General features: G+C 45.1%; 1 protein-coding gene across 1 annotated transcript in view; it reads left to right on the forward strand.

Annotated features, from left to right (window-relative positions):
- The window catches only part of ARHGEF18 (Rho/Rac guanine nucleotide exchange factor 18), a 46,106-nt gene that overhangs the window by 13,246 nt on the left and 15,749 nt on the right, over window positions 1-17,111 (forward strand). The window contains exons 11-16 of the mRNA XM_086477390.1: window positions 9,900-9,967; window positions 11,494-11,557; window positions 14,663-14,807; window positions 15,634-15,746; window positions 15,908-16,048; window positions 16,514-16,764. Of these exons, the coding sequence (XP_086333516.1) occupies window positions 9,900-9,967; window positions 11,494-11,557; window positions 14,663-14,807; window positions 15,634-15,746; window positions 15,908-16,048; window positions 16,514-16,764 (782 nt within the window). The remainder of the gene's footprint in view (window positions 1-9,899; window positions 9,968-11,493; window positions 11,558-14,662; window positions 14,808-15,633; window positions 15,747-15,907; window positions 16,049-16,513; window positions 16,765-17,111) is intronic.

Consider the following 17,111-nt stretch of genomic DNA (forward strand, 5'->3'; position numbering starts at 1 on the left):
TTGAACATGAGTTATAGAGACTTTCAGCTTGTTTCCCAGCCTTCCCATGAGGAATCTGTGTTCTTGAGTCTTGCTAATATTCAGGAGAAAAACTCCAAGGCTGCTGAGGAGCTGGTTTGTGTTTGGGACTCTGTGACATCTCTTTTGGCTTTCCGGGCTGCTCAGGGATACGCGGCCCAGGCTGACGTGGGCACCAGAGCTCATTTTTCTGCGTTCCCTTTGCGGTGACTGGAGCTGAGGCTGAACAATCGGGCAGGGTTCTGAGATGCTCATTGAAATTAATGGCCTGTCTGTGGTCAGATCTGGATTGGGACTTGTTGGGTGACAGCTGTTAGCTTGAGAGTGCCTGTATTTGGATTATCCTGGGTTGAAACCTTTGTGAGCTGCTTCTGGGTGGCGGAGCTGTTAGTCGATATCACTGTCTCCCATTTTTGCAGCTCAGAGCCGTGCGTGGTCTCCTGACAAGTCACCGATAGGGCTCTTGAAAAGCAACCTTCACGGCCACCGCGTAGCTGGAGCGGCAGGCCGACGTTTCAGAAGCGCGAGCTGCTCTGTCAGCGCTCAGTCTGAGCTGTAGTTGCTGTCAGGGTCTGAGGATATTTGGCTGCTCCTCTTGTTTTCTCCTGATGAACTCACATTTCCCCATCTATACGCTTTGGCCCTCGGCCAGCTCCCCCGTCCATCTCATGGTCAGGTGCTGCTGTTTGTGTTATTTATCTCCATGGTATTTTTAACTGCAGCACCACCACGTGGTAGAAGACAAAACAGGCTGATAGAAAGAAAAGACAAGAAAAGATGGTGGTTAAAGAAAGGGATGAGTTGAAGCCAGGGGGAGGAAGGATGGGGAAATGATTAGGAAGCCTGAAGTCTTTTCACTGTCCAGTAGACACAACAAGTCTGGTGGCTTCCATGGCTGTGATGAAATAGAGGTGTGAGAGCTCTTCTTATTAGAGAAGGTAACAGCAGGAGGAATTCTGCTTTTAATTCAGGAATCATCGTTCTGCTAGAAACGTGCCTGTGAGCTGTGCAGAAGGTAGGCAGCCTGGGTGGCCCTGCACACGGTCACTTGTTTCCCTCTCCCACCAGAGTCCTCCCATCTATCCTCACCACATGCAGCACAAAGTCTTCCGGGGAAGGGGGGGGAAGGAGGCTGTGGTGCGTGTCAAGGCTAGAGGTGCAGGAGAGTTTCTGCAGCTCCAGTTTCAGAGTCTCACAGACATGATGTTGGGAGCCTGGCAGGGATGAGAAACAAACAGGAAGGATTGCAGGCCCTGGGATCTCGACAACAGTGGCCACCCAAACTTCACTGTTATGTAAACTTTGAGCTGTGAGTCTCTAGGTTTATTGTTCACCTGGAAATGGAGAAAGCTCCTTTTGAGCCTTTACTGCCAAGGGTGGAGGAGGTTCTGTGCCTCAATTAATCCTCTCCTATAAACATGCTTCCAGAGTTTATGCAACAGGAGTTAGATGAGTCCCAGGAAAGCCCTGACAGGAGGAGAGCTCTCCAAGCAGGCTGTGCCGTGGAGGCGAGCCAAGGATATGCCATGGAATAGAGATGGCTGGAGGCTTCCCTCCTAGCGACTTGAGCTCGGACACTGGGGTAGCCGTGGGTCTTCGACATCTTCTTTAGTTGAGAGTCACATCTCCCTTACTTTATGGGAAAGATAAGAGCCCTGGCCCCCGTAGGGAGGTCAGATCGACCATCCTCTTCAAAAGGAAACTATAGCTGCAACCAAAGCGTTTGGCAGGCTTCAGACAAATGCCTCTTCTTTAAGAGAAGGTGCTCAGTTTAATGGATCTTCCTGAATAATACAGGCTGTGCAGGACTGTCCGTCTGTCCTAGGCTGCTGCAACATGGTGACAGTGATAAATGGGCTGGGAGTCCCGCTCGGAATAAATGATTACTGACAGGGGTCCAAATAAAACAGGCGAAACCAGAGCGACTGCGATGGGCTGTGGGGTTAGTGCGGTTATAAACCAGCAGTGCAGGATCTAAAGCAAATGTGAAAGTGGTCTGCAGTGCTGGTTTCAGAGGAAACTCTGACTGAGCTATGACTCTGCTGACATAGGGCTGGCTCTACCAAGCTATAGAGGTTTCAGAAAAGGAAGCTGAAGAATATCCTATTCTCGGTGCTTCTCCTTTTCTGATTTTCACTTTCTTTTCATATGCGGGCAGTATCGCCTTCCTCTGGAACATGTCCAGGGTGCTGCTCCTTGCATTCCCTGGTAAAACCTCAGGGTCTTGTACGCTTGGCGTAGGGCTGCATGACAGCAATCGACCTGCAACTCATTCAGTACGAAAACTCTTGTTATTATAGAATTACACAGGATTAGAAAGTTGGTGCTATTCTCTTCTTTGCGTTCCAAACATTAGCTCTAAGCTACGGAGTCTTTCAGCTGGTTGCTGTGCCAGATTTTGCGCTGATTTTGTGGAGATGCCCTGAGGCCAGCCGCACAAGCACAGCACGTTCTCTCTGTGACAGCTGTAGTTGGGCAATCTGCGCCGCTTTATTTTATATTACAGCGAGGCACAAAGTTTGAAGTGTCTAAGGATTAATCTGTCACCAAGTGACAGCCAGCTGTTTACCCTGAAACCGCTTTATTTAATGATTATTTCTCTGTAGTGCTGAGAGGCCCCAATAAACAACTGGGACCTTATTGTACTTAGTCCTGTACGGAAGCAGCACAAAAGGGAACATTTCTGAAAAGCTTGCAACTATAAGATGAGGAGAAAAACAAAATCGATTAAACAGGTCGCAGTGTGGAAACCAGAGACAATATTGGTCCCATGGTAGTCTAGGATTTCAGCTCATTTCCAGCCCAAACGGTGGCAGGTTCTTTCAAAGCAGCGCGGGAAAGCAGTAGGGTGGATTTTGAGAGGGAAGTTTGTTTTGTAACCGTGTACGTTGCATTTTCAAGTTTGATAGGCAACTTGGATGTGTGTGATTTAAAATATGACAAACTTGTGATGGAGACCAGTGCCGTAAATCCTCAGGGTGAATCATAGATCAGGAGGCAAGGTTAGGTCAGGAACTCTTCTGACTTTTCCTCCCTGCACAGATGACTTCAGCAGCCTGGTGCTAGGACTAGGTTGAACCTTACTGGTGTCACAGAAAACGTATTTTTTTCCAAGCGAGCAGTTTAGTTATTCAAGTCAGTGCAGGAATCTGCTGATAGTGAAGATCATTCCCCTTTGCTTTCGCCGTTTCTCGGCACAGGGGTCACTTGCGAAGGCCGGGGCAGGCACTCACAGTCGCGGGGTGGACAAGGAAACTGGCACCCCAACCTCGCCTTGGCTGGAGCGGTGCGAACACCTCACCATGTTTTGAATAGCAAACCCCACCAGGCTTTTAGTCACAGACTATATATTTAGATTAAGTCCCAGGCGCCGCGCAAACACATGAACTACCATGTTAAAGCTGTCACTGGGGATGCTACAGCCCATCCGTTAAGGGCCTGTTGAGCCTTTGTTCCCGCCGCAGCCAGGCGCTGATGGAAGGCAGCTCCCCTGGAGATCCCCCGCGGTGCGGGGCGGTTATTTACAGCCGCCGGCTGGGGCAGGGGAGAGGCCGGAGCGGTTCCCGGGCTCGGGGAGGGCGGCCTGGGACCCTCGTCAGGGAGAGGCCTGGTGGCTCTCGGCTCCGGCCGCCTCCCCCCCCCCGGCAACGGGCTGAGGGGACCGCGGGGTGCGGGTGACCGTGCCCGCCCTGAGGGGACCGCGGGGTGCGGGGACAACCGCTCCCTCCCTGAGGGGACCGGGACCTCCCGCCCTCGGCCGGGCCCTGGCGCGCAGGCGCGCAGCCTCGTCTCCCTTTTCCTTCCGGGACACGGGGGTGTTTCCTGTTGCTGTGGCGGCGGCTCCCGGGACCGAGAGTGCAACCGGCGGCTCCCCGGGGAGTCCGGTAAGAGACCGGGGTGTCAGCGCGCCCGCCGGCGCCCCGAGCCTCGGCCCCCGGCTCCCCGCGGCGCCTCCCCCTCCCGGCCTTAGCGAGCCCTCCCGGCACTGGGAGCGCCCCCCCGACACCTCCCCAGGGCCGTGGGAGGCCGCGGCCCGGTGACCGGCCGCCCCCGGTCCCCGGGGGGGGGGGGGGGGGGGAGCAGCGCTGCTCCTGGGGCTCCGCAGTGCCCGCGCTTGAGGGGGTTTTCTGCGGGGGGCAAGGGGGGGATGCTGCCCGCCGGCCGCTGCCGCCTCGCACCGTCCCGCAGCGGGACAAGGCCGGCCTCCTCCGGCAGCGGGGGAGATGCGGAGTGGGGCCAGGGCAGCGGGTTGGTCTTCCCTTTCGTGGCAAATCCTGCAGGGTTTACAGCCGTCCCAGCGTTAGCAGCTCAAGGCTTAATCTGGGGGACAGGGCGTAGCTTGTGGAGATGCAGGCTTTAAAGTAGAGACCTGTTTTGGGGGGGCTAAAGGAGGGGCTGAAGTATTACTGTGTGCGTTAGGGAGGCGAGCTGGTGTAGCCTGAGGTGAAAGTGGTTCAATTTGTGCCACAGCTCGTGTCTGAGCATCCTTACGCTTGTGGTAGTAAAATCCTGCACCTCGTCTTCTCGGTTCCCTACACGCGTAGCGCTAGTGCTGCAGGAGTGAGAAAAGTCCAGGATGTGCATAAAAAGCCCTTAAATGCCTTTAAAAAAATGGCGAAAACTTCTCCTTACCCGCAATTGTGATGACTGACCCATTTTAAATGTTCCACAGCCCTGGCATGTTAGAGAGAGAAGCGGGGGATAATATCAGATTGTAGGCTTAGCTTGTATGTGCTGGAAAGGAAACCCAGGTAGGAGCGGGGAGGATTTTGGAGGAGGAGGGGGGAAATGGGGTGATTCAAAGAAATAGCTTTCTGAATGCTTTTGGTACCGTATTTGGGTTTGCTGCTCTAATAAATAAGCAAAATTTCTGAGTACTGTGGTGGCTTTGTTACTGCAGTAGCTGTGTGTCTTCTGGGTAAACCAAGAGAAGAAATGGCTGCTTCTCACTCCCCTCTTAAGCGAGAGTTTTATAGGTAGCTTTTTTTATTTGGTGCTTCTTAGAAAATTTATAAAGCCATAAGGTAATTGTTTATCTTTGGTATGGTAAAAAAAATAAACCCATGAAATATGACTCTCGAACAGGAGCCATCAGACATTGTGCGTTGTAGTTCCACCTAATGTTTACCTATGAAATATTTTAAATACCTTTTATGATTGTCATAGTTGCTGCTTCAGTTCTGTAGCGTTCCTGTAGAATGGGGGAAGGGCTCAGCGTGAGAGAATTGACATGGTACTCGTATTTCCTGTAGGATAATATGCTAATTTTACTTTGCATTGTTTAAAAACCGGAAACATCGGCTCTTCGTTTGTTCAGTTGGGGTTTCAGTGCTTACAGAAAACCCCGAGGCCACCAGAACTGGCAGTGTTGGGAATGACACAACCCCCCCCACCCCCCGTCCATCTATCTGATATTTTGACAAGAAAACCAGATACAGGGAGAAAGTAATTATAGGTTGTTTGTGGAGACAAAGAGGAACGCTTTAACAGGGAAGCTGAAACTTGATAATTTAGTGTTGTTGCTCTCTCGTGGGGACTGTCTCTCCCTCAGAACGTGGAGTGTCTCATCACCCTGCACCCTTCCAGGTTTTGGCTTCTGTCGCTGCGTAATTAGGTGAATTAGCGAAACAAGTAAACACTGGTCACCGAAGCCACTAGGACAAACTGCTCTGAGTTCCTGAAGATACCTGACCTGGGTTTACCGAATACAGAAACTTCTTTATGTTCCACTGAAACCCCTCCTCTTCCCTGAGGGGATTTATCACAAAGTCACTCTGCTTTTTCTGGAATGCTGTAGTTCTTTGAAACGGTTCTCAGCTGTTGTGTATCTCAGTGTATAAATTCAGATTTTATGTTCTATGTTAAGCATTGGTATGCAAGTTGCTTCCTTTATCAGCTCAAGAGAGAGGAATTACCTCGTGTGGTGTAAGGCTGAGGAAAGGGGGAAGAGATTCTCTTTGATCCCTGAAGCATCAGGTGTTTGAAAACAGAAAAAAAAATTAATTTCACAAGAAGACTATGTTGTCCATAGCGTTCTTCTGCTGGTTGGATTTAATAGGTGGTGAATATATCCTTAGCATTAGAATATGCTGGAACTCTTTTTGTCTTTAGAATCACTGTTAAAAGGTGTCCCTGCCTGAACTTAGCTGTTTTAAAGGGGTTTTTTAGTCTGTCATTTAAAAAAAAATAAATAAATAAACCCCATATGCTTGAGGGGGGAAAAGAAAGTCAGTAGTTCAATTTTTAGATTAAGCACAGCATATCTCCCAGTTAGTTGTCGTTGTTAGCAAATGGCTTTTTAAGAGTTATTTTATTGGGCAGTACCATTCCAGACCAAAGGTCAGGGTCATAATACTCATAATATCTGGTGAGTCATAGATTTGTCCTGGAATCCAATTCTGGAAGACGTTTATAGGACATTGCCAGTGTCTGGTCACTGGAAGGTATTCCAGCTGGGGGAGAAAATGTATTCGCCTGCCCTTTTTCAGTGAGGTTCATTGTCCTCTTGCATACTGTGAGCCAGTGTTTGCTTTTGGGCACCGTAATGTGTCGTCCAACAAAACGCTCTTTAAGTTGTGAATTGGTTTCTGTGAGCTGTTGGGAAAGCATCTCATTAATAGGGGAAGGGTTTTTTTATTATACCACATATTAATTTCGTTGCCCTCAGTCATGAACAGGATCTTGTATGATGTTTATGAGAATCTTGGTCTTAAATATTTCTCTGCTGGATGAGGCCCCTGTTTCAGTCTATCAGTGAGCAGTGGGTCATCGCTGGCGCTAGAGCCCGGACACAGTGACAGTCCCTGTAGTAAGCAGATGTGGGATAATGTGGTGATCCCAGAATTCTCAATCTTACTTCCAAAACTGTTGATTTCAGCCCAGAAACAACCGTGGTGGGTTTGTTTAGTTTCCATGCTGTGTGCTGGATCGCTGTTGTACCTTTGGCTCTAGCAGCGGTGGTCCTGTCCCCATTCGGTCGAGGTAACACAAGTCCTTGGACCTCCTGAGGGCGTAGGCAGTTTAACTGCTCTGTGTACAAATGAAATCCTTTGGAGGATCTGTTTTTCCGGGCCAAATTAATCTTCTTGCCATTCCAATGAGAGATCGAGGGAGGAGAAGGTGGGGAAGAGGAAGGGAAGAGCCCGGGTGGAAGTCCTCAGTTCGTAGCTCTGTCTTTCTCAGGAATACTTTCTGTGCCTCTCCAGCTTGAGAAGAGCTTGCCGACATAACTGTCCGTTTCGGTTTTGTACCTTCCTAAGGTCTTGATCTGAATAAGACCAAACGCTGCCAGTTACTGATGGTACATGTCAAAGTATTTTTCCCTGTCAGTTTGGAGTTTACCCACGTTCCTTTTCTTTGGATGGCCGTCTGTGTTTTCTAAGGTTAGATATCTGTTATTTCTGTACGTCTATAACAACCCCTCGTGTGTATCTCTGCTCTTAAATATCAGTCTCAGTGTGTGCAGGTTCTTGTCCCTTCTCCTCTGTCCCTCATTCTTCTCTTTGCTGTTCTCTTGACCCCTGCGGTTCTCTAATACCCTGTTCAGAGAGGCTGTCCAGAAGAATAAAGAGTGCAAAGAGATCTTAGGTGCAGAAAAAGGAAATCGAATTCACTAGTATTCAAATGCTTGTTCTCATCCTTGGTCGGAGTGTGGTTGGTTCAGCGCTGCCTGAAAAAGGGTGTTGAATAGGGAAAGCTGGAGCATATTTTATGAAATGAAGTGTGCTTATAAAACAGGCTGATTCTCCTGTCAGTGTTCAAAATTCTCTTACGTGGGCAAAAATAATGCCACTTGGAAATCGTTACGTTAATTGCATGTCAAATAGTCTCGTAGAGATTCGAGTCCTTACGTTCAAGTGCAATTTTCTGAGGCTTTTCTGTAGCATTTTCCTGTTTTCTAGTATGTTCTTCCATTGTGTAAAGAATCTTTCAGCTGCATAGGGAACTAATACACAGCACTACTAGGTATGTCAGCTGATTAAGTGAAAAATACCTACTGAGAGCGATAGAAGCTGTTACCTTTAACAGAGCAAGCGCATGATTTTAAATTTGAAATAGATTTTTAAGTTGATATCCCTTTTACAGTTAGCTGAACGAGGGACCCAAGCTTCTGAAGTAGAATTGGTCCCACTAATCATTAATAAGAAGAGAATTATCGAATGTGGTCACTGAAGATACATAAATGTCAGGGAATATGAATGCCTGAAGTTTGATAAAACGTTTGTGGGTGAAGACATGACACAATTCCAGATGAATGGAGAGGATTTAAAGAGAAGAGGTGATGTCGCGGGGCTGCGCGGGAGGGCAGTGGCTGTGTGAACACTTCCCTCCATCGGTGTGCTCTGCCCTGAAGAGAACCCGCCTGGGAGCTGGACTCGGATCCAGCCCAGCTTGACGTCATGGAGAATTTTTTCTGTTTCCTTTTGTGTGGTGATTTTTGTCCTACAGTTTGCTCCTTTGTCTCGGGAGGAGAGGGGTTTCCATTGTCAACTAGTTGTTTGTGGTTGTGGCGTGTCTTTTAACAAGCTCTTCATTTTCTGAGGGTAGGTGGAGGCCATAGCAATGCTGAAATAGCGAATGTATTTGGTATTCTCTGCGTCGTTTTAGCAAGTGAATAATTTTGAGGCGTTTTTGTCATGCATTTGCAGAGGCACGTACATTTGAACTTAGATACAGTGCCTTTTGTTTTGTTGCACGGGGTGCGATATTGGTAGAAACATCACAAATAAGAGAGGAGTTGTGGGAGGTGATTGCTTTTGTGGCATTTTTTTGTGGCAGGCGCTCAAAGTGCAGTGTTCTGCTCTCCTTTCCCCCACTTGTGGAAGTTGCATAACACATAAGCGTCTTCTGGGTCTGTGCACTCAGTTTGTCTGTCTCTCTTGTATTTATATCTTTATTAATTTATTCATGTTTGAGGCCAAGTAAGCATTTTGCTCCTGTTCTCAGAGTTTTGCTGTAACTATGGAAAACACTTAGAAGTGAGCATTTCTCTGCGTTAGCCAGGAGCCTTCGTCTCGGCGCCAGGTGCGGGCGAGAGTTCTGTTTGGATGGAGAGACCTTAAATAGTTTTTCCTCTGTGCTTTAAACATAAACAGGCTTGTCTCTAGCAGATGTGTTCATCTTCCCAGTTTTGCTCTATTTCTCTTTTGACAGGCGTGCCTGAAATATATGGGAAGAAACAAATCCTGATTTCCTTTACTGTCTGAGTTGCTGGAGTCCTGCTTCTGCTTTTGATGAAGGATCTTATTTTGTAGATGGGGAGAAAGACTGCAGAAAATACTTGACACTACCAATTGTCAGCCTGTTTTCTCAAGCAGTAGTAAGGAAAAAAAGAGATTGGGTTTTACTGTACTACAAATGGTTTTATGCCTTTTGGGTGAGAGAAGGCTGCTTTAATTCCTTTATCTGGAAACAGTCCTTTTGTGAAGCTAGACAAGTGGTGGGGCTGTGGCGATCCTGTGCTGTGTTTTGAACTTTGCTGTAGTTCTATACCGAAAGGCAGCTGTTCCTGTGGAGCCACCCAAGTCGCTGCCTTCCTGAACGGTATCAATTTTGAATTGTGAGACGTGGAAATAACCTTTGCGAAGAGGAAAGCGGTGCTCTCGGCGAGCGGAGATGGGGCAGAATGCTGTTAGTGTCTCTTTGTGCTTGCATGTGTGAATTGCATCATCAACGGTTCTGAGCCGTATCGAAAAAGCTCGAGTATTTGGTGTAAAGTCAAGAACAGAACATGCCCAACAAGGACGCTCGCTGAAACACTGAGCTTACCCTGCATCTCTTCCAAAATTAAAAAATTCTGTGTCACTCTTCCTTTCCTTAGATGGGAATGACAAGAATAATTTAAGACCTTTTTTTTTTTTTTTTTTTTGTCTGTGTTTCAGATTGTGCAGTGAATGTCCATAAGAACTGCAAGAGTTTACTGGCTGAATGCAGCAGCGCCAGACCCAAGGTGGGGTTTAAAATTTGCAGTGCTTGACGTAGTCATTTTAATTTGGTGCGAGTGCTTCAGTTCACATCAGTACAGAATCTTGCCCTACATCTTCAAGACATCGAATAGTTATTAACTTGCCATTACAGTAATTTATGACCGTGTATTAGGGAAAATAAAGTGAAATGTTTTACTGCTGTACTGAAAATTACTTACCAGTGCTTGTGTCTGACTAACCCTTAAAAGAATGCTCAAACCCATCACTTTTTTGGGGAACATAATTGAATTATATGGTACCTCTGAATTTTATGTCACTGTATTTTAATAGGTTGTGCCATCTCAGAGCTGATGGAAGAGTGTGAGGGGTGGAGGGCAACTTGGTTATAACAATTGCGTATTATTTATAAGCTGAGCAATGCAGAATAAGTGATTTCATTTTGGAACCGTGCTGAACTTTATATCTTGCGAAGCTGGTCGGTTTTTATCTGTGTCACCGTGGTGCCTGTGATTGCATGCAAGGTCACAGGTCGGTCTCAGCTGTCTACCTGTCGTTTTTCTGTTCTGGTGTTGGCTTTGAAAATCACTTCCTCCTCCTTAGAACTGATTATACTTGGGGGAGTTTTAGTTTGTTTTAACCTGCAAGCGTTGATGATTTCAGAGACTGATAGCAGATTAGGGAGTACTGTGAGGGGGAGCAGAACAGCTCAAACCTGGGCGATTAGAGGTTAGAGGAAGTGCTTTCAGCAATTGAATGTAACTCTTTTGAGGGCAGAAATGTTCTTGTGGGGTTTTTGATTTATGCTTTTAAACTTCTCAAGGCATTGTGCATTTTCCTTTGAAACCGAAAAATTCACTTGCTGGGGTGCTTTCATTTCCACTCTTTACTGTATCCCAAACTTTCATGGTTGAATCAGCCCTGACAAACCACTCCTGAAGAGAGCGAAGAGGGCGCGGGTAGCACAGAGCGATGGGAGGAATGACGTCAGAAATGAGATCCTCAAAGTGAGGCAAAGACTCCCCAAAAGCCGTTTGTTACAGACTGTATTACTTAATTTCTTTGCATCTTCGATAAATTGAATCTCAACGAATTGTGATAGCCTCGTGTTGTAAGAACGAGAGAGTTGTACAAGTTGCCAAAGATGCAGTTTTAAATGGGCAGTCCACATTTTTGTTGAAATGGCTGCGTTAGTGTAGTTGATGTTGCTGTAAACGAAACAGCAACAAAGTGTAGGTGAAGATTGCCGACATAAAGGGCTTGAGTTCGTGTAGTAAATTATTTATTATCATAGCTTTAATTCAGCTATAACTTAATTTTTGGTTCTATTTCAGTCTGATTTGTGCTTGATGGGCTCTTTATACAAAGTGTTAATGTCTGTATGCCATTCTTCTGGAATGTGAAAAAATCAAAACTGTTACTGTGTCAAATCTGTTATATTTTCAGTTTACAGCTTCACTTACAATTAGTGCTGTATGACAGGAAAAATATGATTCATTTTGGACTGAAAGTTTGGTCTGTATGTGTAAGAATATTGTATTTTTTCCTATAGCAGAAAGATTTGCAGCACAGACCTTCTGGATCTCCACAAAGTTCGTCCCAGTGCATTTCCCCAGGTTTGTACTAAAGAATGATTTCTGTGCTCAAGGCTTATCTGTTCGATTGTATTTTTTTCTTTAATATGTTTTAAAGGCTATACACAGTGTGTTATTGAAGTATAGAAAAGGTCTCTTTTAATAAGATGGCTTCATTTTTTTTTCTATTGGGAATGGCTTAGAGGCTCCTAGCAATCTCCTGTGTGTTTTTATCTTTTTATCTTTTTATTTTTCTTTATACCTTCTTGCTGTGCAACCTCAAAATATCATGGTGAAAAGGGATCAATAAGCTAGTTTTTCATTGATTGTCTATTCTCTGGCCTCTGAAAAGACTAGAACTGTGAACTTTGTTTTACATCAGATTTTCATAATTGTCTATTTAAAACTTGCCTGCAGCTAGTGGTTGCTAGAAATCTCTAAGACAAGCTAGCACTAACGGTCTGAACATAAATCTTTGTTGAAACAAAGTGGGAAAAGGGATCTGGGAGGGGGAAAAAAAAAAAAAGCCAAGAAGAAAGAACAGCTCTATTGCAGCATAGGCTTTGAAACAGCTTTTTGCTACTGGAAGAGACCATCGCAGTCACAGGCGTATAATTTAAATGGCATTTTAATTTGTAGCCATTACAAGATCTGCATGAACAGAACAGGCTTCTTGGCGCTCAGGTGATTGACTGTAACTAGAGCAGAATTATCTTCTGCCTTGCAGTTGGGCTGTTTGGTTGCTTTGATGGCTGTAAGAAAGACGGCTGAGCGTTACTGCGTGCATTTCGTGTGTTTTCCTTGGGTATCATTTGACTTGCGTTGCAAGGTGTACTTACTTCTTTAAGAAGCGAGTCTTACCGAGAGGAAGCACAAAGGGAATAATTGTTACAGGAGGAGAAGCGGCTCTTTGCGTTATTGAGGATGGTTTTGTGCATTTAGGGGGAAAGTGCAGAGGCTAAAATGGAAAACCATAAGGAATAATGAGAAAATAGGAAAAGTCGGCTGTAGGGCTTGTCGTTGAAACAGCTCTGTGGTATACAGTCTGGTCTGGTGTGATAGGTTAACAGCGATCGATAGGGCCTCTCAGCAGTGTGCAGACAGTGCTAATTGAACTCAGAAAATGGCTTTTTGTTGGTGCAGACTCTGCCAGGCAGCCAGTACTTATTTTCCATAGTCAAAAGCAGAAGCTGGAAGTTAAAGGAGCGGCTGGTAGCGTGGGCACTGCACGGCTTTACCCACAGCATAACGCTGCAGGCTGCAGTGCCCAGCAAAAAAAAAAAAAGCCAAAGGAATTGTATCAATGTAAAAGAGAAATACGTTTTAAGAAAGGTATAAATGGTGTTGTTTGTGTTCCCCTCCCCATCCCCATGTTTTGCCTCTGGAGATTTTTAGATTTGGCCTACCATTGTGAAACAGAACTCTCTGTTCTTGGCTTGTGGAGCACAGAAAGAGAACTTGATGGCTGATGATTTCAATACTTCCCCAAAGGGAAAGGGGAGGACATTTATTCTTAAGCTTTTGTTTAAGAAATCCGCCTTTACAAATCTTGCTCGTATCTAATTAGTCTCCTCTCTCGGGACAGTGGACTTGGAGCTCATCACTTGGAGATGATGGAAGAGGACTCAGTTTACCCAGTTTGTAGACTGAGAACGTGCTGTGAGTGTAGCCAGGAGATTTCAAACCCAAACAGGTTTTGGGAAAGGTGTTTCCAGCAGGAAAAGATGTAGTGATGTCATTTCTATTAAATGTCATGGAAGAAACCTCCCCTGCAGCCCTAATATGATTCTAGTCAAGTGTTTCAAGGAAGATGACATGAGAGACAAGCAGATGTAGAGTATGGGATAGCAAGAAATGTGGAAAAACCTGTTTCATAAGGAGAAACATGAATACCTTCGTTTAGCTGTGCTTCATTGAGGAAGACAGAAGTGGAGGAAGAATTAATTGCTAGTGGAGGTACACGGAGGAGTGCAGGCTGAGAAAGGGGAACTCTTGGGGCTGGGTAGACACCGATGTTTTTACCAGAAAAGTTGTAACTTGGCGATGCACAAACCTTGGCTGGGAACTGGAGACCCTCTTGAACCGCCACCCCACCAGGTCCTGAAGCAGCCTCCCAGACACAGCACTGGAAGAGGGGTTCGCTCTGGGTGCAAGACCAAGCTTGCTTGCCACAGCAGGGTCCTGGGTTCAAGGATCCATGAGAGCTCTTCCACTCCCATGTCCTTAAAAGCACTTTGGCAAAAGGGCAGCTGCAGACCTTGTCAGTGATAAGTTTTAAAGACTGTCTGGCTGATTCTTCATCTTTGACTTCTCTGAAGTTCCTTTTTTAAAAGGCTGTATTTTGTCTCCGGTTCCTTATCATTCATTACAGACATTAGTGCTAAATAATTGTATGCATTTTTTATAAGTCTATTACAGGCTTCCTTGTATTGTGTAATAGTGATTAAAGTTTTAAATATCTTTCCAGTTCACAGTCTGTCTAGATTTAAAAAAGCATTAAAAAGCTGCAGTATTAAAATTAAATTTAGCTCTGGTATCTGTTCCGTTCAGCGTGTGTGCATGCAGATATAAATCACTGTGTAGCAGTAAGCACTGCAAAGAACTTGGGGGTTTTTATATGATCTCAGATTTTTCTTGTTTGCCGTGAAACGTTCTGTGCCCTTATACGGGAGGGTGTGAATAATTGTGTGTAGGTTCTAGTGTTTTACTAAAGGAGAAGATACTTTGCAATTTCCACACTAAATGGGCACAGTAGGGACCAATTTCCTGCACTTCAGACCTGCTGATTTAGCCAATACAGTAAGTTAAGTGGCAGCTTTACATTTCTAGAAGGATCACAGGTAGTATAAAAACAGTGCATCTCTGGGGCCACTTTACTGTGCCAAGGCTGAGGGCAGCTGGTGGTGAGCATGGGGAATACAAATTCAAAAAGCAGCGGCAGAAGCAATACCATTCCAGCTCACCCCGAGCTGTCTTTTTGTGGTTCCTTTTCCAGAAAATGGAATGAGAATGTTTTTTTGGACAATGAGCTCTTGACATCCAAAATCCTGTCTGTTCTCCGTCCGCATTCAGAGAGAGGTTTGAGAGCAGGCGACCTGCAGTGTACGCCTCACTTTCTGAGCACCAATTCAATTTTTGCCTCTCTAGCCGCTTCTTTGAAGGAGCAGCCCCGAAGTCTTCTCCTGGGACCGGATGGCACCCCAGTACTATCGCGGAATCTCGGTATGACTATCGCCCAGAGAGGAAATTCTCAGTCTTCATTGAATACTGCTGGAGCTGTTAATAAATTTGGGTAAGTAAGCTGCTTCTCTGCTAATTCACTACCTTCTGCTGCCCCCACACCCCCCCCAATGTGAAAAGAATTACAGAACCAAAGCAAGAACTCGCGTTGGCTTCCTAGCTCAAAAGAGATTTATTGAGCCTTTAGTGCTGAAATTCATTTCCCTGAACAGTAAGCTTTTTTTGTTGTTGTTTAAATCACCTCGTCTTTAGTCCCTCTGTACCATGTCACGAGAGGGATCATATAAAATAGAGCAGGATTTGAGTACCTCTGTCTAGATTATGGTTTTCATGGGTATGTATATTTGTCTTCAGACTTGTTGAAATTCAGTAGTGTCTTCTGAGTTCAGTTATTCTGGGTTGTGCTGGTTCTGACTAGTGTAGGAGACAGCAGTGTTTTAAACTGCAGGATACCTTGATTAAAATAGTAGACAAATTCAAAGCGATCTGCTGTTGTTAGTAGTTGTTTACTTTTTATGTGCCACAGTTCTGCTCCCTTCTCAGTGAAAGTGCCCTTTGTACTCTGAACTGGCTAGGGCTTGTCACCAGGTGATGTGTTTTTAAAATGTCATACCACAAGTCGCATACTTGCTCATGCTGCTCTCATTAAAACTGTAATTTTTTCAGTGCTGAGGTTGCTAAATTGATTTGACTGTTTAAAGCTGGAGTGCAACGATAGCTTTTATATATTTATTTCAAGTTAATTGCACTATAGTTTAGGAAAGTGCTTGTTAAAGTAGTTGGATTTTTTAATTTCTTTTTTCTTTTTATGTCAAGCAACTTAAAAAAATGTTAATGTTCTGGTTTGGACCCTTGGTCTAATTTCTTTGGCCGTTTAGACTCATTTCAGGAGACATGGATGAAGGGGAATCAGGCTTTATAAAATTTAAGCAGACTTCAGATGATGTTGTCTCGCTTGCACCTTCAACAGCAGACTCCATTTTTCTGGAAGGTATGGGATTTCTGTGCTTTTCCGGATTTTTATGCAATTTCTTACATGGTCTTAAAGCAGCACTGAGATGTTTTTACTCTTGTTGTTGTTAATGATGGTAATCAGGGATATGGTGGGAAACAAGTTAATAATCATTCAAATTGAATGTGCTTTTGGTCTAGATGCATATTCTGTGTCCCTGCGAAGTGAAATAGAAACAGACGCTCATGAGTTTGAGGCAGAGTCTTGGAGTGTTGCAGTGGAACAGTCTTATGCAAAAAGGCAAAAGAAAGATGTTATAAAAAGGCAAGATGTCATTTATGGTAAGAGTATTTGTTGTTCTTATAGCTTTCTCTGTTTCATAGTGGCACAGTTTTGAACCAAAGCAGAAATAATTTTTATTTGGTCCAATTTGTGCTTGAAAACTAAAATTGAGTGAAGATTTTCAAGTCTGTTTCCTGTCTTAGCGTGCATAAGTCCTCCTGTTAATGATTTTAAGCAACCCATAGTTTTCAGTATGCCTGTGTAAGCAACAAAGCCCAGCTGTACAATTAGGGAATGGCTCATCTGCAACTGGGAGATGTTGTTAAATAAGTAGGGTCAGTCACTGCTTGGCTGGGAGATTAACAGGGCAAATTTAAGAGCTTCACATCAGTGATGCAAAGGTTGTGGTGAAGAAGGAGGTGGTGCAAAAGATGGTGGCTTTCAGAGCCTCCTCTTCTGTCTCTCACTAGTCACTGCACAGCATATAAATTACTTTTGATTTTTTTTTATTTCTCCTTGCCCAGAACTGATGCAGACTGAAATGCACCATGTTAGGACACTGAAAATAATGCTGAAGGTATACTCCAAAGCCATGAGAGAGGAACTGCAGTTCCCAAATGCAGTCATCAACAAGCTCTTCCCCTGTGTGGATGAGCTGCTGGAGATGCACGGGAAGTTTCTGCTGCAATTAAAGGAGCGACGAAAGGAATCCTTGGAAGAAGGAAGTGACCGAAATTATATAATCCAGAACATTGGAGACCTCTTGGTAAAACAGGTGTGAATTCAATTCTGCCAGTGTTGTGGACACTACTGAGTTTCTAAAAAGCTAGCTGTAAGGTTAAAGTTATGGGATGTAAAGATTGATTTAATCGTTATCTGAAGATGCCGTTCTAGATGCAGATCCGGATCAGTTTCACCTCATCAGAGGGTCAAGAGCAGTGTTTGGTTTCAAGTCTTAATCATGGGTTTAAGATCATCTTCCCCAGTGTGATGTGCAGGCGTGACTCCCAGGAATGTACCTGGTCACAAATAATATGGAGTGTTCATTGAGTGTTCTTGGGGTGGGTGCGTACACACGCTGTGGGGTGTGTGACTGCAGGTGGTTTGGTTCTGCCTTTCATC

Source organism: Leptosomus discolor, chromosome 24 (assembly GCF_034619465.1).
Source record: "Leptosomus discolor isolate bLepDis1 chromosome 24, bLepDis1.hap2, whole genome shotgun sequence".
Taxonomy (NCBI): Eukaryota; Metazoa; Chordata; class Aves; order Leptosomiformes; family Leptosomidae; genus Leptosomus; species Leptosomus discolor.